Genomic DNA, 21880 nt, shown 5'->3' on the forward strand with positions numbered 1-21880 from the left:
CGGCAGCAGCAACAACAGAGCTCGGCTGGCCAAAAAAAGAACGCGGAGCGGCGAGAGCAGTAGGAGGGAGGTGAAGAAGAAGAAGAAGAAGAGGAGGAGGAGGAGGGGGAAGAGGCGGAGGTAGGAATAGTGAAATTTAAAACAGAGGTGCGGGGCTGACAGATCACTGCTGCCTTTGCTGTCCGTTGGGCTCGCAGCGAGTGAGGAAGATCGGGATCAACTTCACGGGACGATGTGTGGTGAGCGACTTTGCCTTATGTTCTCTTCAACTATGTAACTATTACTATATGTTAGTGGGGGTGGGGGTGTGGGGGGGTGGTTTTGTTGGCCGGATCTGTTATCTGTCGTTATTATTTGGTTTATGTTTCCTCTCTCTCACTCTCAATTAGTGGGGGAAATTCCAATAATCACAAACACAGCATGTTAGTGTTAAAGGTGGTGCAACAAAAAAAAGTGTACATTATTCAACAGGTGTGAACTCATGAATACTTTACGTTGAACTATGAAACATTTTAACAACATTTTGACAAATAAATCAAATGCATTGTTGGAGAAAACAAATTCAATCATCTGCCTTGTTACTGTTCTAAATACTATAAAATACAATATATATAAAAATATATATATAATTTTTTTAACTGCACCAAGACATGACTAAGTGTATGTATGTGTGTAATTTTAATCCCAGTGTGGACAGAATGACAAATCTGGATTAACGATCAGACACAGATTCATTTGACCGTGTTGACACCGACACTCTCACACAGGAAATAAGTAACTTTTGTTGTGGCATGGAGTTGTTTTGTGGCTATAATTTGCTAGTGTTGACAGCGATAAACTACCAAATTCATGTGATGGTCTTTTCTTCTCTCAATCTATGGTTTGACTTGCTTGGTTTAAGTAGCATACCACTTCAAACGTTAGTGCGTCAATGCTGCTCCGTACGCAAAGAAATTGCATGTTAGAATAATGGAGAATAAATTATATTTCTTTCTTTTATTTTTGCGTGTTAATTGTGCCACTTTAGCAAATACACTGTATATTGTGTATACAGTACTTCAAATTGTATTTAGATTTGTCATTTTAGCATGGAAATGCTGCTAAAAAAGCATATAGGGAGTACAATTTAAAAATAATTTTCATTTATTTTTGTCTTATAATTTAGATAGTTATCATTTATTTATGTTTTGTTAATGTTCTATTTTTTTGTGAAAATGTGTGAAATAAGTAAAAACGTAAAAAATTTCAAATGTACTTATATAAATTAGTTGTATAATTACTAAAATTATTTTTATTTGCGACTACAAAAAGGTACACATGTATTTTAAATGTATTTTCATTTAAATTATATTTAAAAAATACACAGTAACATTTACGTCTGTATAAACATTTTTGAAATGTTGGAATTTTTCTTTCTTTAAAAAAAAAAACGTTTTAATCCTTTCAAAATGCTAACACACAAGCAAAAAAGTACACATTTTTCAATTTCATTTTAAAAAGTTTTTTTTTTTGTATATACAAACTACCACAATAATGTTGGTCCAAAAAATTTCCAAAATTTCGGACTTTTACCGTTATTGATTTGTTAATTTTCAATTTTCTGCCTGAAAATGCTGATACACAAATAAAAAAATACATTAAAAAATATATATAGACAGTATTTTTATTTTTTAATTATAATTTTTTAATCAAATCAAGTACGATGGACATTTTCAATCGGAGATTATTGATGATGTAGTAACAAAGGCACCTAGAGTGTAGAAAGACGCATAGAATATGGGATTGCAATGAACTACTTGGAGTTCATTAACGGATTTGTGAGCAAAAACTAGGCAAGGAACATTAGCAAGCCGTTTCAATAGAATGGAGCAGTTAAGTATCGTTGCACCGGTGCGATTCGTTTGCACAGGGAACGACTGGAAATGACACCTGGGTTGAGCCCGGCACAGGAGCAATCATCCTGCGCAATTAGACGCGCGCCCACCCGCCCTAACAAGCTTGTAAAAAGCTTTCGCTCCTTGATTAGCGCCAGCGAGGAGGGAGCTGGCGTTCCCTCGGTGAAAAGCCAAAAGAGGAATACTTTATGAAGCCTGTACTGCAGGTCCCTACTGGAGGGAGATTTGACTCGGCGGATTGTCAGGCCTAACTACTGTACCTGCAGGCCAATTCAGAACTGCCAGCCATGTTTCCATGGTTACAGCTCCGCCGTGTCAAGTGAAAAGAATCCTCACCATTTCTGGCATGCTGAAAGAGATGTGAGGAATGAAGCAGGCCGAAAGTTTGGAGGGAAGCAAGGAGCTGCTGAAACCGAACAGCAATGAAGAGCCAATCAAAGAACCTAATCACAAACGAGAGAGGAGGAAGTAGCGATGTCGCTGAGATTCGATACAACTTTGTGACTTCTGCTTTCTAAACGGTGGCTTTCCTGTTTGGCCCATTTAATAAAAGAACATGTATCAGTCACCAAGGTTCTTTTTGCCCATGTGAGAGGGAGGGAGGACATTTCATAAAGTCAATCAGGTTGTTTTTGTCCCAATTTTGCCCCTTACCGATCAAGGACGTCAAATGCCCGATCATTTTATGTCTCTACCATGTACTTGATATATTTTCTGAGACTTCGACTTGAACTTGTGTTGGTTTCAACAGACCGGGGGTACATTTTAAGAGGTTGGGATTTGCCAGTGATCATTCAAAATGGTGTCCAGAGAGGGTCCCATAAGTTTCAATCGAGGGACCGGTAGCATTATTGCCATAGTGCTACATCAGAGCAAGATTATTTTAGTTTAAGAGAACTGACAAACTAACTAAAACTAAAATTAAAAAAAAACATCTCGTTAAATAAAATAAATGCTTTTGAACTCTTTTACAGCCAAAAACGTCTAATGACGTATACTAAAGTCCAAATGAATGCCGCCAAAAACGTTCATTGACGTTTACCACGTTGGGGGGGGAGTTGTTAATGGGCACTGGAACTTGTTGCGCAGCGCTGTCTAGTGAATGGGCTTGTGAAATCACAAACACCTATGATCTTTGACCAGCAGATGGCATTATTGTATCTCTTTTCAATGGGCTCCCGGTAGTATGGAATTACAATGAAACATGACGAAACTGATTAAATAGAACGTTTTCAAGGTCACTGTTGTGCAGAAAATGTCTTCACAAAAATCTTGTTTTCTCTTTATCTTTTTTAATTTTCGCACAATGTCACTCAAATGACCTATTTTGAAATTGTGATAATTTAATAATAATAAGGTAGAAACTTTTTTTTCTAGTGAAAGAATGGAACGAGATCTTTCATGTGGTTCCTACCATGTTTATGTAGTCACAGCACACAATATTTTTGCTTGCCTTAAAAGTTGAGTTAAAATGTCGGCTGGCACTGTCGGGGTTGTTTTTTCGGATAGCGTTCGGTAGTAAAAGTGTTAACAAAAACAAAAACTAACTGAACTTACATTTACAAAACTAACAAAGTAACTATAATTATAGCGAGTCCTTCGTTTAGTCTTTAGTAACTAATTTAATACATCGGCCTTTGGGGTTTATTTTAAATGTGATTTTAAGTATATTTATTTTTCGATATTTACCGGACGTTTGAAAGTGTGTCATGCAGAAATGACGCCATCTAGCAACAGCCAATAGAAAAGCACCTTCAGATGATGTCACTCCTACGCGACCATTTTTGGTGCTTGACTTTTGGCTCCAATAGCTCGGCTTGCCTGCTTTTTCATTTAACTCAGCCGAAATGCAATGCTTGGCAAGAAATGCGTTACTTTTTTTCATTTTACCATAGTGTTTATTAGATATAACAGACAAGTAATACACCGTTTTTTAGACGAAAAGTAATACAAAAACTAACAAAAACCAAGCATTTTTAAAATAACAAAAAATAATAAAAAACGACCAGACCCGCCCTCAAAACAAATTAAAACTAACTAAAATATAAATTCCCAAATTCTAATAACCCTGCACCAGAGCAACTAAACGCTCGGCTCCCCGGCAAGAATTGTCACTTAGCGACTGTTTTCCGTAGCCGAGAGAACACGACGCAGGACGAGCGAGCGCGAGCACCGAGAAGCACACCAAGGGGCACTCAGTTCTCCGAGAGAGAACGAGCTAAAATAAAACGTTGAGTAGGCCGGCAGCATTGTGGGTAGATTGCACCAGTCTTTTACTGTTGTGTGGGAGAGAGAGTGAGCGAGAGAGGCAAGTCAACTAGAGAAGCTGAGCTCAGTATGCCAATAAAAGACCGCTGGAGTGTGCAGACGATGTACAGTATTCCTTTAGTTTTTTTTTTTGTATTAAATGCATTTATTTCTGAGCAGTCTTGTAGAAGTTAAGTGTTTCTGCAAGGGCACTAGGTGTGCGCGCAACAAAAAGCACGTGAAGTCAGCCCGTGCACAGTGCGTCACAGTTTTGTGCAACCTGTCATAATATTAGGTACACCTGCAAAAGCTAACCAAATCAAATTAAAGAGGTTCTGAAAATGTTGCCTTTGCTTTAGGGCGACACGAGTTCGCTAAACAACATGTTTATTATAGATTGCAGCGGTTGAGACCTTGTCTGCATTATAGTGAGAACTGTTTTGATTTATCTTCAGTGATGTACAACGCAGACAGAAAGTATTTCTACACTATTCTAAATCAGTGATTCACAATTCACATTTATTTTTCTTCATCGATCTATGCCAAAAATTGAATATCCTCGAAAAGTTGAAACATTTCCATAATTCTATTCAAAAAGTCAAACTTTCATAGATTATAGATTCAGGGCCCACATTTGAAGTAATTTCAAGTATTTATTTGTTTATTTTTACATGATTTGGGCTTCCAGCTCATAAAACTCATGAAAACAGGATGTCAAAAAATTTGAATAATGTGAAGACATCACCATGCATACTTTCGAGTGTTTTGCATGGGAAAAAAGATGGATGGATGTTGGATGGATGCTATTTTCAAAACGATATGTCAATCCCAGGCCCTCTTGTTGCTTGCTGTCAGATCTTTGTTTAAATTTAAAAAATTGAATCGTCAGGCGATTAAATTTTTTAATCGTAATTAATCACAAATTTTATACCTGTTCAAAATGTACAATAAAAAAATCTAGGTTTTCATACTCTTGTTAACAAAAGTGTGGAAAAAAATGTTAAACTAATAGAAATAGTTAAAATAAATTTTTGACGTCTATAACCGTCAACGGCAGAGAATGAGTTACATTTGTAATTACTGTGCCAATGCAGTACAAATATTTATACTGCATATAGCAACCCTTTTGTTCCAAGTTAACCTTTTAGATGTTGATGCATTCACTCCAATTGTGGCGCCAAATGTGTAACGTGCGAAACTCTTCAACTTCACGAGCAAACTCAGTATTGATTCTTCACATGTTTGTAAATATAGATTTTTAGTTTGAATGTGTGCGTCTCTGTAGCAAAATTTTGCGCAACAATAATAGGTGCGCGTGTACCTCAGCTCTGGGTGATGAAAAGAGGTCTGTCTTGGGTTTGACTGTCTTCCTAAAAGAGCAAGAAAACAATGTAGTTTAACGTATGATAAACACGAGAAAATATACATTTAGTCTAATACAGAGTGTGATTTCAAAATTGGAACGAGCATCATCTGTGGTGATATTGTGGAGGTGAAGCAAAAGGGAATGCGTGTGAAGGGGAAGTAATGACAGTCAAATTTTGCATCATTTCCTCTTGAGAGAGTCGCCCCTTACCACATATTCTCCTGGCGAAACACACCATGCGCTAACCATCGGATGGCTGAATGTTCATCGCAAATAAGGAAGTAGGCTCAACTCCAAACGCCTCTGTGGCTTATAAATGAACGACTTGTTGACCTAACTCATATCTCCCACATTTGATTCATTAACATAAGACACGGGTGATAATTTCAATCCATTACATTGTCAATTCTATTTTTAAAATGAATTTTTCCTCCTTTTTTTTTTTGTAATTATACCCTTGCACATGCGGCAAAGATTCTTCCGCTAACCTAAGCTTAATTTAGCTCCTACCTGACGTACAAAGCTTGTCTCAGTTGAGATTTTTCCTTAAAAAAAAACGCACATTTTGAGTGAGTTCTTCATTAGGATGGGTAATAAAATAAACCGTGACTGACATTTAGTCAGTTAGCTCAAACATTCGGTCTATGTCTGCAAGGAGGCAGGTTAGACCTGGTGTTGGTAAACTTGCAGATGCATGCAAGTCATCCTATTAAAAAAAAAATGGTGGTTTGTGCTTTTGTGGGCGTTAACATTTGTCACCAATTATAGCAAACCCTCTCATTCCCACCTGGCGCCCTTGCATCTCGAATGGAGACATCTCTGTGTGGAAAAGGCTGACAGCCATGATCACAGCCAGCAACAGACAACATAAGTGGGTACGCAGTAAATTTTGTGGAGTAAATTTTACTCTAGACAGAGTCTATTTGGTCTCATTCTAAACAAAGTAAAATTAACACTTGGAAGAGAGTAAAAAAAAAAAAAAGTTACTCAAGCGTTGAGGAATAAACCGACAACTTCAAGTTGAGCCATCCGCTCGTCAGCTGTAATCTTCGTGACTTTTTGGATATAAGAAAACAGTAGGAGTGGCATAGCTCAGGTGCTAGAGTGGCAATCTCCTAAACGAAAGGTCATGAGTTCGTTCCTCAACCCTTGTGTAACTTCTTTTTTTTATTTTAATAAACTGGTAAAATTTAGTCAAAATCTGTCCTTACAAAATTGAAAATTGAAAATTCTGTAATAGGTTTTTTCATGGGATAGGGAAATCTGTCGTACACATCAAAAATACTTTGAGTAAAATTTACTCTGAATATTTTCTCTAAGTGTAAATTTTACTCTATTTAGAGTGGGACCAAAAGACTGTTTAGAGTACAATTTACTCTACATAATTTACTTTAGTGTGTACCCTAATTAAATACAGTGATGTGATTTATGATGCTAATAAAAATAATTATAATTACGCATTCAGTTCAATTAATTTATTTATATATTTATTCATAATTCACCAAAATTGTGTATAAATCAGCTGCGCCAATATTTAGACGTGGTCCGAGCGGGTGCAATTTTAGACCAACAATCTGCCACCAAATTGTCATTCCGGCAGGCATACCTTCAAAGACACACCCTCGCTACGGCGGAAAACCTGGCATGGCGTAGAAAGGCCTGCCAATTTTATTGTTTGGAAATTCAAGCAAACTGCAGGTTCCACTGCAAACTAGACTAAGACTAGATAAAGACTTTGGACTTTTGTTATTCATTGGCACAATGTACACCAATTAACTCATTCACTCCCAGCCATTTTCACTGAAGCAACCCCCTTCGCTCCCGGCTGTTTTACTGGATTTTGATATTACAAGGTCCACAGAATATTATGTTCTATTGCTATAAAAACATGGAACCTACCAAAAGAAAGATTAGAGACTCACATAGAGAAAAAACATATTTGTATCAACAATTAGCATTAGAATATAGCTAAGTTTCATCATAATTCACAAACCTGTTGAAAACACTGGGAAAAAGAGCTTGTTGCAACATGGCCCTGGCTGAACTCTACTGTGCATTTAAAAAAAAACGTATTTATACGTTTTTGGGGTTTGTATGATTTAAGGGAGCTTGTGAAAACAACATAACTTAGCTGGTCGTCCCGAAAATGGTTCTTGGACTCTTTCCCAATTCTGCTAGTGGTGCTTAATGAGATACATGGACAGAGGGGCTTACACTCTGCGGGTGGGCGGTCGCAGACGCCTGAGAGCTCGAGGCAGGTGTTGGCTGTCCTGCTCCGTCTGGTAGAAGAACATCCTGAGATCCTCATCCAGCAGCAACCACGTTGGCAGACCCAACAGTCTCTGCAGGAGAGAGAGGAGAGGAGGACTCTGATGGGAAGGAAAGGGAAGGTAGGGTTGTGGGAGACCAGCGAGGTGGAAAGTGTGAAGCAGGAAAAGATGGTGGACAAAAAAAACGTAGGTTGCGGCCAAACAAGCAAGGCAAGTGAGTAGGAGAAGACGACGTGGTGTGAGTTTGTGGGGGGGGGGGTCAAAAGTCCCACAACTGCTGTCAGTCAGGCGTGATGTGGGCACGATGCAGAAGGAGAGAGAAGAGAGAGAGAGAGAGAGAGAGAGAGAGAGAGAGAAGAGGCGACGCCTACGCGCGCAGCTTCATCTGCAAACTGATGCGCCAGCGAACATTCAAGTCAGTGCGGCATCCACCTACAGCATCACTCAACCCACTTATAGGTGATGGTGCACAAGTTGGAGCGACGCGCAACAAGACTTGGCTTTGACTCGGACTCAGCGGTTTACCTTCATGTACGTGTTCAGCTCCGGAATTCGGCTCTCCGCGATCTCCCGCTTGTTGCCGATGAACACTTTACCTGGAGACGGAGAAAATACACTCTAGTATTGTACTGTGTAAAAAAAAAAAGTAAATAAAAAACTTACTGTACGCCTTATGTGTCCAAACTTTTTTATTTGAGGGCTGCATAGGGAAAAATGGGTCAAAAATAACCCAATTATGGATCAAAAATGGACCGATCCACTTTATGGGTCAATTGGACCCAGCTTTCTGGGTTGTTTTATACAAAATGGCCCAATATTTATGAGTTGTTTTATGCTGAAAGACCCATTTCTTGACTCAAAGTTGGGTCAAATCGACCCAAGTAGAGGATCGGTCCATTTTTTACCCATAGTTGGGTTGTTTTAGGCCCAACTGTTTTTAGAGTGGACACTCTCAAATTTTATCATTTATATTATTATATTATATCATTCATTGTTTATATCTGCTCGTTATTTTTGGAAAACTGCTACATAACAACTTTCTGTTAAAGACGAATACTTTGGATTTTCAAGATTTTGGGGTGGCCATGGCCCTCTATCCCACTAGACTAGAGCCACCCCTGCACCAAACAAAAGTGACGAAATCGCATCTCCACATTCAGAACAAAAACCTGAGTAAACTGACTATATTTGAAACAGTTACTTGATGATCTTTAATGTTCATAAATGGGACAAATCTTGACACTGACCAGAAAGTGGAAGAAACCAATTTTGGATTCTAAGGTTGAATTTTCTTTCGCCACCTGATTATTATTTTAGTTCTAAATAGTTGAATTGCATCTCTACAATTTAGTCACAGCTATTTTTTCCACGCCGTGCCGTCTCACTCTGCCCACCTCCATCGGTTTTCTCCCTTTTTTTAATTAGCCTTGCAAGGCCATGTCAAATGTGTTTTTTAGTAAATGCAGCGGGCCACTAAAAAATTGATGGCAGGCCGCAAAAAGCCCCCATGACCTGGTTTGGACACCCCTAATGAACACTAATAACAATCAAAAATAGAATGCAAAGAATTTTACAGTTTGTGCATCATGATTTTATGTTTTTAATGAATTGCGTGGGTGTTGTATGTGTATAAGCAAAGAAGACGGTCACAACTAAGCTGTAGTAAGCTGCAGTAATATTAGTCATTTTTCATAGAGGATAAAGAATATATGCCTGTAAGTAATGCTATGTTGTATCCTAGCTTCATTAGCCTGTCTATGGCGTTTTGCATTGTTAGTATTCAGTTAGCGGTGATTTTAGTTATGGAGTTTCATACTCAACAGTTTCTCAAATGAGCCCCACATTATAGAGACAGAAATCCAAAAACGACACAACCATTCTAAGTCCAGAAAAGATGAGGCGGCACCGAGTAAATCATTCCCAGCCTCAAGGCCATCTAATGCTGTTATTAAATCCCATTTAGCCCACTCTTAATGACCCTCGGCCTTAATGTTCAGCTCACACTCAATCAATTCCTCCTCCTCCTCTCATTCACGCTAAAGCAGTAAATGACTCAGCCACTCTGTGACACAAGTTCGTTTGAATCGAATCAAATTGTCTTTTCTAACCTTCATCTTTGTAATGGCTGAGATTTGTTTCGCAAAATCCAAATGGCTGGAAAATCCTGGATTACATCAAAATTACTAGCAAAAAAAAAAAAAAAAAGTCATTACGGTTTCTAATGACTTGTTTCAAAGTGGAGAAGACCATATGTCTTTTTTTGCCTGCCGCCTGACATCCTATCATCCCATGCCTCTCCTTCGGTTTCCCTTTCCATCTTGATGAGCTCCGCAATTAAACCCATCAGCTCTAATATTATCCAGCAGATTCCTCTGCGGCAGATGCTAAAGTTTGTAGAAAAGTCCCCCAAACCGGGGCCCAGTCCTCCCATTCAGTGAGAGAGACTGATTGAAATCATAATGTATTCCATTTCCGCAAAAGATAAATGGTGATTGGGTAGCACTGGCACACATTCAAAGCAGCACACTTTAAAGGTTTTGCTATACTTTTGAATTCCAAAAAAGGTGCAATCAAATCCTGAATGTAAAAAAAAAAAATCAATAATGCAATACTGGGCTGAAATGATGTGACTCATGTTCAATTCAAACCCACGCTGGTGAATAAACCAGCAAACTTTAAAACAGCACATTAATCAAGTTCCACCCATGAAAACCTAAGGACAACAACCTAGCAGGGTAAAAGAAATAAATGACTTGCTGTCCAATACGAAGGATGTATGTATCTCCAAATTCAAAATCTGAAAAACAAGTTATTTCCTGGATCAAATTAAAAAGCAGATTTTGGTGATTTTTCATTGGACAGAAACACTACGATAGCGGTCGTGCTAATGCTACTAAGTGAAGTTACATATACTGAACTTTCAAAACAGTCTTCCACTGCAAAAGAAGCCATGTTTTGTACACACGGTTGACATTTTCGTTTTTAAATGAAAAAGAACAGCAGTGTGTGCAAGTCACAATAGCTTCCTCAAGCTAGCAAGCTAACCAGATTGTGATGGCTGACGCTAGCTAGCTCAACGTTAGCCATCTTTTTATGCCAAGCAGCAGGCTCAATGTTGACGCCAAACATTGATGGATGCACCTTTTCATCACCAAGCCAATGAATTATATTTGTCAATTAAATGTAATCCTGAAAAATACATTCAAAGCAGCAGTAATTCATTCATTACTTCCCCCTACTATAGAATACCACAAGGCTTCAAAACAGTCAGTCTATGAGCGAACCAAGTCAGTTATTGCAAAAACCCAACATTGAGTCATTACAAACAGCTGATGAAATACATAAGTGTGTCTGACAGTCCAACACTGTTTGTCTCCGTTCTAAGCACTTTTATTGATGTCTCGGTACTTTTGGTACAAAACGTTTAACGGCCTCCTGTGGCGCAATCAACTTGCTACACCGATCTCGCAAACAGGTGTGCCTGGTGTGCCTGCTGCATCTCCAGCACCGCAATCAAAGGCCAAATTGTTTGTAAGCTACTTTTTGCACACAGCAGGCATATATATAAAAATAAAAAAAATAAAAAAAACTTTCTGGTTGCCAGAATGAATACATCTTCTTAAGTCTCTTAAACCTGGAAGTATGGGCAGCACGCAGGTGTTGGGACCAGGTCTGTCCGGGTCTTCTGGAGAGTATCTGGACTCCAGGATCTGGTGAAGACTGAAAAACTCTCGGTAGCGCCTGTAGATCAGATACTTGCTCGAGCCTTTGGTTTTCACCTCAACGACAAATCTCTGCCACAGTGGAAAGGAGACAAAGACGTTTTCTAGGACGCTGTGGACTTGCGTTTATATCGTGTTGTTTTTCAAACTTACAAAATAGTCGATGAAGCCTTTTTTCTCCTCGATATCCGCAATGGTGGCACTGATGGGGACGTTATTAGGCAGCTGGTCAAAGTCACTAAGTGGTTAAAAAAGGTAACAGGAAACACTTCATGTTACAATCAATGAAAGTAGAGCTTACCTTTCCATGTAATATGTACTGCCAGTTTGGAAAATATGACAAACACAACATGTATAAATTCTTTATTTATTTATTTGTATCCTTGAAGAAGAATTCAATTAAATGAAATTCAATTGAAAATGTATACAATTAAGAACTAATGTATAATTTATGTCAGGCGGGAAGCCTCTTATGTCCACATTTGGTTAATTTCATGTTGTCCCCCCCCCCCCCCACCACATATCATTACGAAAATCTGCAAATTACCAACCAAATATATATTTTGCTATTTAAATATATTTTAAAGCTTCATTCATACATTTAATTTAATGCAACTGTATTTTATATATATAGGGGGTTTTTTTTGGATTAATATGTGTTATATATCGTGACAACTAGCGTGTTTATTTTGCTCCTGAAAAGGTCCAAATAAAGTTCAAGGACTGCGAGAACAGAAGCGATAACGGTAACAAAACCTCAAAATAGATACGACGAGCATACATGTAAATATTATGTATTCCACCCACCCATATATATCATAAATACATTATTTATGTTGACCAATGTTTAGTATCTCTTAATGTCCATTTCTATTTTGTTACAGAGAACTAAATTTGCTGTGATTTCTCCATTCTAAAATGTTACTCAATCAACTCATGCACATGTAACTTTGAATAATGTTTATACTTCAACTATGGACATTTTAATTAGTTGTGGTTAGAAGGGAAAAAAAACATAGTACAGTAACTAAGTGGTCCTCAACCAGTGAAAGGGGACACATTTGTTAACTCACCTCTCATCGCGTAGCTGCTGAGGTAGCGACATAGCCGAAGGTGTCAGACGGTGTAGAAAGCAAACAAAATGGTTTCAAACGTGTGAATGACTGTGCGGTGGAAAGAAGCATCAGGAAGTGAAAGTTCTCTCAAATGATGATCCACACTCACGACCAGGGGCGGACCAGAGAAAAGCTAGCAACCAGGAAGTGATATGCGGTGCTAGTCTTTCCAAAGACACTGTGGCACAAGTTTCAAATATTTTGTGGCCTGCTAAAACAACTTAATGTTTCATGGTAAATTTTGCACCCAAAAATTATTTTCACTTTTAATAGGGCGAAAAATCTTGCATTTGATTTTGTTACCTAAACCCCTTTCAAAATAAATTCCTTAATAGTCAAACACAGCTGTGCTGTGAATGGTGAAAACTGCAATTAGCTAATGCGGCCACTAAATGGTTTTGTAATCACGTGTAGATGACACAAGATGGCGGCAAAGCACTTAAAATGTAAAGCATCAACACCATGCCTCTAACATGTACACAATCATGAACTTTTATTACATAAACAACTGTATTCAATACTTGCATTATTCACCGCAGACAAACCACCTTCAACTTCATGAGGCTCATCAACAGTATTAGCTAGCATACTAGCATTAGCATGAACTTAATGTAAATAATAAATATAATTCTAGCATAAACTGATAAGGGGCGTGGGGAGGCTACTCTGGTTAAAAAAAAAAGGGGGGGGGGGGGGAAGAAAAAAATCGGGATTATCAGGATATTCGTACCACGCCTAAAACGTAAAAGACTTCTTTGTAATAACTGACAATTAAATTGGCGTGGAGTCAGATGTGAAGCGTGATGCAACATGAAGGACAAGCAGCACAAGAGGAGTGTTTGCCTGTGTTGAGTGACACTGCGATGAAAAGATGTGCATAAATACACAAAAAAAAAAATACTCAACACCTACAACAAGTTCAGCTTCTTGCAGCTGGCAGACAGACACGGCTCACTGTGGATAACGGCAAAGAGTTTTCAAGAGGCTATAGCTCAAGGACAAGGAGAGATCTCTGCAGTTTTGTTTGTCCAAGTGAACACAAGAAGAAAAGCTGGGTTGTTTTCCTAACTCACTAGAGTTCTAATAAGTTTAAATATACATGTTGGAAGGGGTAACATTACATCTATTATTACATATATTGGGCATATATTTACATATGTATACTTATCGGGCGAGTCGAGGTTGTGTATCTATAGTTTTATTTAAACTAGTTTGTGACTTGTCGGATTTCTGTGTCGTTACATAATAAGAGGCTGGCTGCATAACAGGCCAAACTGCCAACAACTTGGTGGATTCCTTTTTAAAAATGCGCCCACAGCCGCCCTCACATGCAAAAGATTTAGCGTGCACGCTAAATATACCGTTGTTGGCACCTGTGCATATTTGACAAACAGTGGGAGCCTTCCGTCTCCCACTCAAGCTGCTTACAGTAGTTAGCTAATGAGACAATTACAGTAAATGTTTTTTTTTTTTCCTGCTGCAGCATCTACTGTATGTCTGAAAAGATGCAATATGGATTTGCCTTTGCTAAGTGGTATACAGTTTTGTCTTGAAAGAAAAAAAATGGCGGTTTAATAATTACTTGATTAACATATTTTTAAATAACATGTATTATACATGAGATTCATGTTATGTTGCTAATATCTCCAGACCCCCCAAAAAAGATATTAGCAAAGGTGCATCATTTCAAAACATGACATTTTTAAATACATATTTGATAATAAACATTTGTGATGCAAATGTTGATTATTAACTCATTCACTGCCATTGACGGCTATAGACGTCAAAAATTCATTTGAACTATTTCTATTAGTTTAACTTTTTTTTCCACTTTTGTTAACAAGAGTATGAAAATCTAGATTTATTTAGAACTTATTTAGAACCGATATAAAATTTGTGATTAATCATGAGTTAACTAGTGAAGTCATGTGATTAATTACGATTAAAAAAAATTAATCACATGACGCCCCTAATATTTAAATAATCTTTTTTTTTATTGCATCAAGCAATTACATTTTTTAATTGTAATTAATTGCATGACTTCAATAGTTAACTCGCGATTAATCACAAATTTTATATCTGTTCTTAATGTACAATAAAAAAAATATAGGTTTTCATACTCTTGTTAACAAAAGTGAAAAAAAAATTAAACTAATAAAAAATTGTCTATAGCCATCAATGACAGTGAATGAGTTAAATGAGATATTGATATAATATTGACATAAAGCCCAACAAAGGAAAAGTGGGACAGTTTGGGCTGGACATTTTTAAAGTTGGTGAAAATAAGGCTTTGAAAGGCACTTAAGAGTTTGAAAATTGAATGGTGCTCGGGCAACTCTTAAGTTGAAAGGATGTTGGTTAGGCACTAACTCACTAAGCAAACAACAAATAGGGATCAAAACATAAGCTTGAGTGCAGCTTGTACCTTGTTCGCTGATGGCATTGTGTACCGTTTCCTCACAACTTACTCGTTTGTGTTTCCTCTGCATCTCCTCCAGCTGACAGGATGGTGATGACGGATCTGTTGAAAGCGGAGGAGATCAAGAAAGCTCTTGATGCCTTTGCAGGTTGGATCGATGAACAATGTTATACTTCTCAATATAAAAAAAGAGACCCTCAGTGCAATGAAAAAGTATTTGGCTCCGTGTTTTAAAGCTGTAACATTTAAAGGCCATACCACAGTATCACAATTGGATTTAAGTTCAGAAAACCCCATTTTCATTTAGAAACTCCATATTATATTTACTTGGGTAGTCTTTGTGAAATATTTGAATCCGCGAAAATGGAGGCCTGCGTGTCAAAAGTTTGAGAACCACTGATCTGACGCATTTAAATGCATAAATAAATAAATAAATACTAAAAATGAGGAATGAAGGAGGTAAATACTTTTTTTTCCTCACACTTGCACCTACTTATTTAGTATTTGTTGGAATGGAGCTTATCAAATGTGTTTGGAAAAGGTTGGCACTAAAAGCGGGTACACACATTGTTAACACCACAGATTCCTCCACCGATGATTTTGAGTTTCCTCCCCCAAACCAGATTTGTGTTGTAGTACCAAGACTAACCTGTGAGAGGCAGCTTGATACCACATTGCATCCAGAAGAACAAAGAGTAGTACAGTAGGAACTGAGTGAGTCCTGTGAAAAGTGAAAATATGTGAGTAATTGACGCCACACGATGGTAGCAAAGCACTACTTACGTCTAAGCTTTTCAACTCACTTCAACATAGTTTCTTGGTACAAAAATGCCAAAACATAGTACCAAAGGAACACTTTTTTCCCCAAGTTAAGCTTCTCAAGTCTCTCACTTATACATCAAGCTGCCACAAGAGGGCGCACAAAACACACCCAAAAAATTGTTTTTTGTTTTCAAATTGCAAGATTAAAAAAAATCAGCAAATTAACCACAAATCACATTTGGACATAAACAGTGCATGGTTCCACATTGACAATTGTTGCAGCAGGATAATCTTCTGGAGATGTCCAATAATCAGGCCTTTGCTGATTTTGAACAGCAAAGAGGAAACATGCTCAAATCCGGCCCAATTATCTGTATGTGTGTAGCCCGCCTAACACGGAAAGGACACTGGATGAATATTGATGGGCTCTTTTGCCTACTTGCTTGTTTTGCGGAGTAGCAGAGACGTTTGACCCTAAAAAGTTTTTCGACCTGGTGGGAATGACGGCGATGTCGGCCGAGAGCGTCAAGCAGGTCTTCCGGGTTCTGGATGTGGATGGAAGTGGCTTCATAGAAGAAGAAGAGCTTAAGTAAGGAGAAAATGAGAACATTTTTGTCAATCCAGGCCCCCGCCCGCCCCTATAAAATGCAGACAAACGTTCCATCTTCCCCAGGTTCGTGTTGAAGGGCTTCTCCAAGGACGGCAGAGACTTGACAGACGATGAGACAAGCGTGTTCCTCAAAGCCGCGGACAAAGATGGCGACGGAAAGATCGGCATTGACGGTGAGAGAAGAGCGGAAGCTTTGTCTGTCAACCTTAGCGGTCAGAATGAGAATGTACAGCGGGGAGAGGCCTACAAAGTTAATAACATGAAACAGTAAACTATTATTTTTTCGGAATGAAAACAATGCCATGTCAACCTATAAAAATTTAATCCAGCTCAAACTATAAGTGTACAGAAAAATTAAAAGGTAATAAATGTAGACTAGATATCATGCTAACGTGTGACAGTTGTACATGGAAACTCATTTGTGTTAAACTGCAAGAACGCTAAACATAGCTTAGCATAGCTTGGGGAACATCTGTTGTCAACCCATCGCTAAGCAGACACCCAGTTTGAGTGGAAAAATGTGTATGGAAACAAAATGGCAGTTTATTTACCATTAAACACCAGCAAAATTAGCCTATGCTAAACGTTTAGCAAACGCGATTAGCATTAGCGTGCTAGTGATTACCATTTAAGGTAAAAAAAAAAACAGTAACCACCATTTAGTTCACAATACATCATATCTACATGAATTGAATTGAGTAGATACCGTCTGTACATGAGCATTATTACACACAGACAACATTTGCCTAAGCTAAACGGTTAGCAATCACGATTAGCATTAGCGCGCTAGTGATGACCTATTTAAGGTAAACAGTAACCACCATTTAGTTCACAATACATCATATCTACATGAATTGAATTGAGTAGATACCGTCTGTACATGAGCATTATAACACACCGACAAAATTTGCCTAAGCTAAACGGTTAGCAATCGCGATTAGCATTAGCACGCTAGTGATTACCTATTTAAGGTAAACAGTAACAACCATTTAGTTCACAATACATCATATCTACATGAATTGAATTGAGTAGATACCGTCTGTACATGAGCATTATAACACACCGACAAAATTTGCCTAAGCCAAACGGTTAGCGATTAGCATTAGCGCACTATCGACTCCTGTTTAATCATGCCCGTGCACAGAATATAACACTTTTTTTTTAATGAATGAAAAAAGTTATTGAGGTGGGGTGGCGATTATTTGAATAATTTCAAAGATTCGATGGTGACAGCCCTAGTCTCATCTATTTTCTTCTTCACCAGAGTTCGAAGCGATGGTGCATGAGTAGGAGACAGCAGGACTCCTCCACCTCCCTGAATTCATAGTTTGTACCTGCCACCATCAAACTTCTCTCCCCACTCCCCGGGGGAACCAACGCATGGAGTCGGACCAGACTGACCGCTCACCCACGACAACAGGCAGCGTCCTACAAGAGGTGTTACCAGATTTGGGTTTAATGTTTTTTGTTCGGTATTAAATGTACTTCTGTATCGGGTCACAATCATTCTTGATGAGCTCATAAAGATAGCTTGGTGCTAGTGCTGTTGTATTCCAAATTATTATTTTTCATGTTTGTTTATTTTTATAGTTTGGTCACATGCCAGTGCACCTCCATCCTCCTCTTCACCACGCACCCCCTCTCACCCACCTCTAGATAACACAAAAAGCACAACCAAGAAGTGAGAGAAGATAGTAAGAAATGATAATAAAAGATTATTGAGTAATGGATATTTCTTTTACTTGTTGTTGCGTTCAAAACAAACCTGCCGAAGATTAAAATACATGATCAGCGTTGAAATAAGAAATGAGTATACACCCTGTCAATGATCCGAGACTACAAATCAGCATTGAATTAATCACAGTTCATGTACAGAATAGAAAATGAATGTGGACAGCTTATGTTTACAAAACAGAAAAAGTCTTTTTTTTTTTTTTTTATATATTTATATAAGACCACGACAACAATCGACCAATAACCAATAAATATAATATTCCGGTATATACTTTACACATAAATCTGTATCTGTGTTATTTTTGTCTTATGTAAGAGTACTGCACTAAAATGTAAACATTGAAAACAGAGATCGGCGGCCATGAGCACACCCACAGATGTGTGACGTCACGAGAAAACTATCTATAGGCAATCAAACATTTATGCCATAAATGGTGAAAATGTGCTATTTGTGTGAGGGCTAAACACCCAGAATAGCGAGACTTCACTTTATACATGTGAAAACACCCCAATGAAGAACAAATCTACATAACATCTGCATAAATATGAAATTCAATGCGTTATAGTTTTGTCTCATCATCGCCGCCTCACGTACAAACCCTGAGCCCGGCCTGGTGCAATCATTGGATGCGAGGGGAGGATCGGTCATCTGTCTTGGTGGGGCGAAGCTTTACGGTGGCGAACGGGTTTGTGCCTCTGAAATGAGAGGATGATGGAAAATGTCACACAATCCCTCGCAGCATTTGCCATTGTCTATGTACACACGCACACAGACCTGTTTGGAAAGGTAACACCAATTATTTATTTTTTTCCTCGTCTCCAAAAGGTAGCTCGCCGATTTTAGAACTTTGTTAGCTAAAACTTATACAGTTTAAGACTCAACTTGACTTGAACTACATGATTTACCTGTTTACATTTGGAACCGAGCCTTTTCGAGGTATGTAAAAAGTGTGACTTACAGTTAAAAAAAAATACATATATTCTAACGACTTGATTTGACTTAGGCCTACTTGAAGGACTCATTTTGACTTGCTTGTTTTATGCCACACTAATCTCGTACATGCTTGAAACTTACTACGGGTGATTCAGAGAGACCACACGTCACTAGCATACCACCAATTATTATTTAGCATTAGCAAGCAAGCATCTTGGCAGCCGACGAGAACCCCAGCAAGCGACACCGAAAGACCGAGCGAGCCGGAGTTAGCCAAAGCGGCTAGCGGGAGTTAGCCTGAGCTGGATCGAGTTGCTAACAAGAGCGGCTAGTCAAGTCAAGTCATCTTTATTTATATGGCAGTGGAAGAAGCTAGTGATAGCTTGCGAGAGCAAAGCAGAGGAAGGTAAGCGGCAGTCAACCCATTAGGTCTGACATCAGCTGTAATCAGGGCTAACTACGTTCAGGAAGTTCTCCTTTGGGCAACCATACCTCGTGTAAGGTAATGTTCTAGCCATGTAATATAATTAACAATGACTAGACCTATGATTATATATAGTACATATTTTTTTGCATATTATTAAACTAATAGTTTTTTTTTGTTTAACCCTGGAGAACCCAATAACCCTTTTCTTCTTTGGAAAATTATGAATTATACATTAAATGACTGCTATAAGTTCACTGAACACCAAAATATATGTTTTTTCAATGTTTTTTTTTTCAATTTATTCCCTAATTTATGATTAGGGCGAAATTTGACCTTTTGGGATTTAGGGGTATCATTTCGAAAAATCAGAATAATAAAAACTGTCAGTAAACTATTTAGAATTTAAGAAAATAATCAATCAAATACACAGCTACATTGAACAATATAATTTTTTTGTTTTATTTGTGGCAATTTAGCCATCTTGTCACCACCACTCTGGCTCATGTAAGTGCAATATTCATCCACTAGATGGCCCCATGCAGGGGTCAGAAGTGGCACTCTGGACTTTTGAAGTTAAATTTGTAAAAAAAAAAAAAAGGTCTTTGTTATTTGAGGAGCAGAATTTATAGGGGCCAAATTTGACCCCGTGGGTTCTCCAGGGTTAAATGAATGAATTATTAATTCACCACTAGATGGCGCTAATTATTACACACTGCGCCTTTAAAGGTTAAGACTTGAGTACTACCGAATACAATGACACAACACTAGTGGGACATAAATGCAATAAAGCCTTGTCAATTGAATTACCTTGGAAAGAGAGGGTTCTCAGGTGGGCCGTTTGGTGATAAAGCCTAGAAAAAGGATTCAATCACTTTTTTTTTGGAAGATGATATACATTGTTGATCATTTCACCATCTTCTATTACCTGTGCGTCAGGCGCGGGAGAAACCGGTCGCAAATCCACATCCACAGAGCCCCGTTGGAGATTCAAGCTCGTAGGAAGAGGAGGCGGCGGAGGCGGAGGAGGCGGTGCCTCAGATACGGTCTTTGTCTGAACAGGTTTCGTCTCCACCACTTGTTCAGCCTTCTTCTCGGGGAGCGGAGAGACGGGACGCAAGTCTACGGACGCTCTGCGGTTGGGCGTGGCCGGCGGAGGGACATCGCCGTAGCTCCTGCTCTCTGATTGGTCATTTTGGGTGTCGCCTGGGTCCAGCAGGTTGTTCATATTGCTACTCCAGAGAGAATCGCCACTGAGAAAAAGTTAGAATGTCAGATGTGTGGACTGTAGCGAGTGAGTGAAAAAGCTGCGCAAATGATATCACCTGTCGAAATCATCAACGGGGCCCACGTAAGCTGCGGGGAACCATCCCTGCCTGGAGAAGGTCAAACCAATGAATGAGACAGTAGTCAGGTTTCCGTCCAAATTGTCGAATTTTTAAGCAAATTGACTGAAAATGCGAAAAACGGACATGTTACTTCTGTTCTTCTTTTGCGAATATTGAGAGGGGACTCCGCCGCTGTAGGTGGCGCTATACACCATAGAGATGTGATCCACCAGTAATTTAAAAGAAGCACACCAGGAAGCGACGAGTTTGCTTTTGTAATTCCTGATAGTGTTTCTTTGCTGTTTTCCATCTAAATTGCATTTATATTCGCTTCTTTAATTCATTCCTAAAAGACTTCGGTTTTGTCGTCTTACTTTATCGACAAACGTACGTGTGACGTAATATCCGGTCAAAACGTGCGACGCGTATCCGGTCTTGCCAGCGGTTAATTCGCCAAAATTCGAATTTTCCTTTTTTCAATACGCTTCAAAATCCACCCCCTCAAAGCATAAAAAAATTTTGGGGCGAATTTTGGGCCCTTTTTCGAATTTCTAGCGTTTCCATTCAGTTTTATTTTTGCATTTCTTGAAAATCCGAATAAAACTGTGTGGATGGAAAGCCAACTCATTTCTTCAAAACGGTCACATTCCCAGCCAGGAAGCACACCTTAAGCTGCTGTCGGTGCGACCGTACAACCAGCCGTTGCGCGGTTCCTGGACCAGCACGGTGACCGTCTCCCCCCGGTTGAATGGCAGAAGCTTGGGGTTGGATGAGGCGGGGTGAGACACCAGGGCCTTCATTGGACGCCCTCCACGCAGACCCAGAGATTCTCCCACTGAGCTGGAGCGAGAGCGGCTGGGGAGGGGTGATGGTGCTTGAGTTTTGGAGAGAGGACAGAGAGATTATTACGCAGGAGCAGTAACTGGTTGTACCCGGTACGCCGGCTCACACAAGGTTTCCACATTGAGAACAATTACACATGCCTTCAACCAGCAGGGGGCAGCAACGTGCTTACTGTGTCTGCAACAATAGAAATAATAGGACTGTACAATAA

At 38.9% G+C, this 21880-nt stretch overlaps 3 protein-coding genes across 7 annotated transcripts in view; 1 reads left to right on the forward strand and 2 right to left on the reverse strand.

The window, feature by feature from the left end:
• ncf4 (neutrophil cytosolic factor 4) overlaps window positions 1-12765 on the reverse strand; it is a 42948-nt gene extending 30183 nt beyond the window's left edge. For 2 of the 3 annotated variants that reach the window (XM_077569868.1, XM_077569869.1), the window contains exons 1-6: window positions 12574-12765; window positions 11654-11738; window positions 11413-11572; window positions 8304-8374; window positions 7723-7850; window positions 5464-5512 (exon numbers count right to left, since the gene is read on the reverse strand). In XM_077569868.1, the coding sequence (XP_077425994.1) occupies window positions 5464-5512; window positions 7723-7850; window positions 8304-8374; window positions 11413-11572; window positions 11654-11738; window positions 12574-12605 (525 nt within the window). In that variant the 5' untranslated portion in view covers window positions 12606-12765. The remainder of the gene's footprint in view (window positions 1-5463; window positions 5513-7722; window positions 7851-8303; window positions 8375-11412; window positions 11573-11653; window positions 11739-12573) is intronic. The other variant, XM_077569867.1, reaches the window with a different exon arrangement.
• On the forward strand, window positions 1-18136 carry pvalb7 (parvalbumin 7). Its single transcript, XM_077569870.1, has 5 exons — window positions 1-239; window positions 15114-15182; window positions 16256-16385; window positions 16470-16579; window positions 17671-18136. Exons 1-5 carry the CDS (start codon window positions 233-235, stop codon window positions 17694-17696), a joined length of 342 nt encoding a protein of 113 aa, XP_077425996.1. The 5' UTR covers window positions 1-232; the 3' UTR covers window positions 17697-18136.
• baiap2l2b (BAR/IMD domain containing adaptor protein 2 like 2b) overlaps window positions 18130-21880 on the reverse strand; it is a 10414-nt gene continuing 6663 nt past the window's right edge. For all 3 annotated transcript variants that reach the window (XM_077569864.1, XM_077569863.1, XM_077569866.1), the window contains 5 exons: window positions 21493-21700; window positions 20824-20874; window positions 20427-20751; window positions 20309-20352; window positions 18130-18836 (listed from right to left, as the gene is read on the reverse strand). In XM_077569864.1, the coding sequence (XP_077425990.1) occupies window positions 18761-18836; window positions 20309-20352; window positions 20427-20751; window positions 20824-20874; window positions 21493-21700 (704 nt within the window). In that variant the 3' untranslated portion in view covers window positions 18130-18760. The remainder of the gene's footprint in view (window positions 18837-20308; window positions 20353-20426; window positions 20752-20823; window positions 20875-21492; window positions 21701-21880) is intronic.

This window comes from Vanacampus margaritifer, chromosome 7 (assembly GCF_051991255.1).
Source record: "Vanacampus margaritifer isolate UIUO_Vmar chromosome 7, RoL_Vmar_1.0, whole genome shotgun sequence".
NCBI lineage: Eukaryota > Metazoa > Chordata > Actinopteri > Syngnathiformes > Syngnathidae > Vanacampus > Vanacampus margaritifer.

Bases quoted from the DNA above. Each gene is read 5' to 3' on its own strand.
- pvalb7 (XM_077569870.1), top strand. The intron at 16,386-16,469 runs GTAAGGAGAAAA...CATCTTCCCCAG, and splicing joins ATAGAAGAAGAAGAGCTTAA to GTTCGTGTTGAAGGGCTTCT. The intron at 16,580-17,670 runs GTGAGAGAAGAG...CTTCTTCACCAG, and splicing joins CGGAAAGATCGGCATTGACG to AGTTCGAAGCGATGGTGCAT.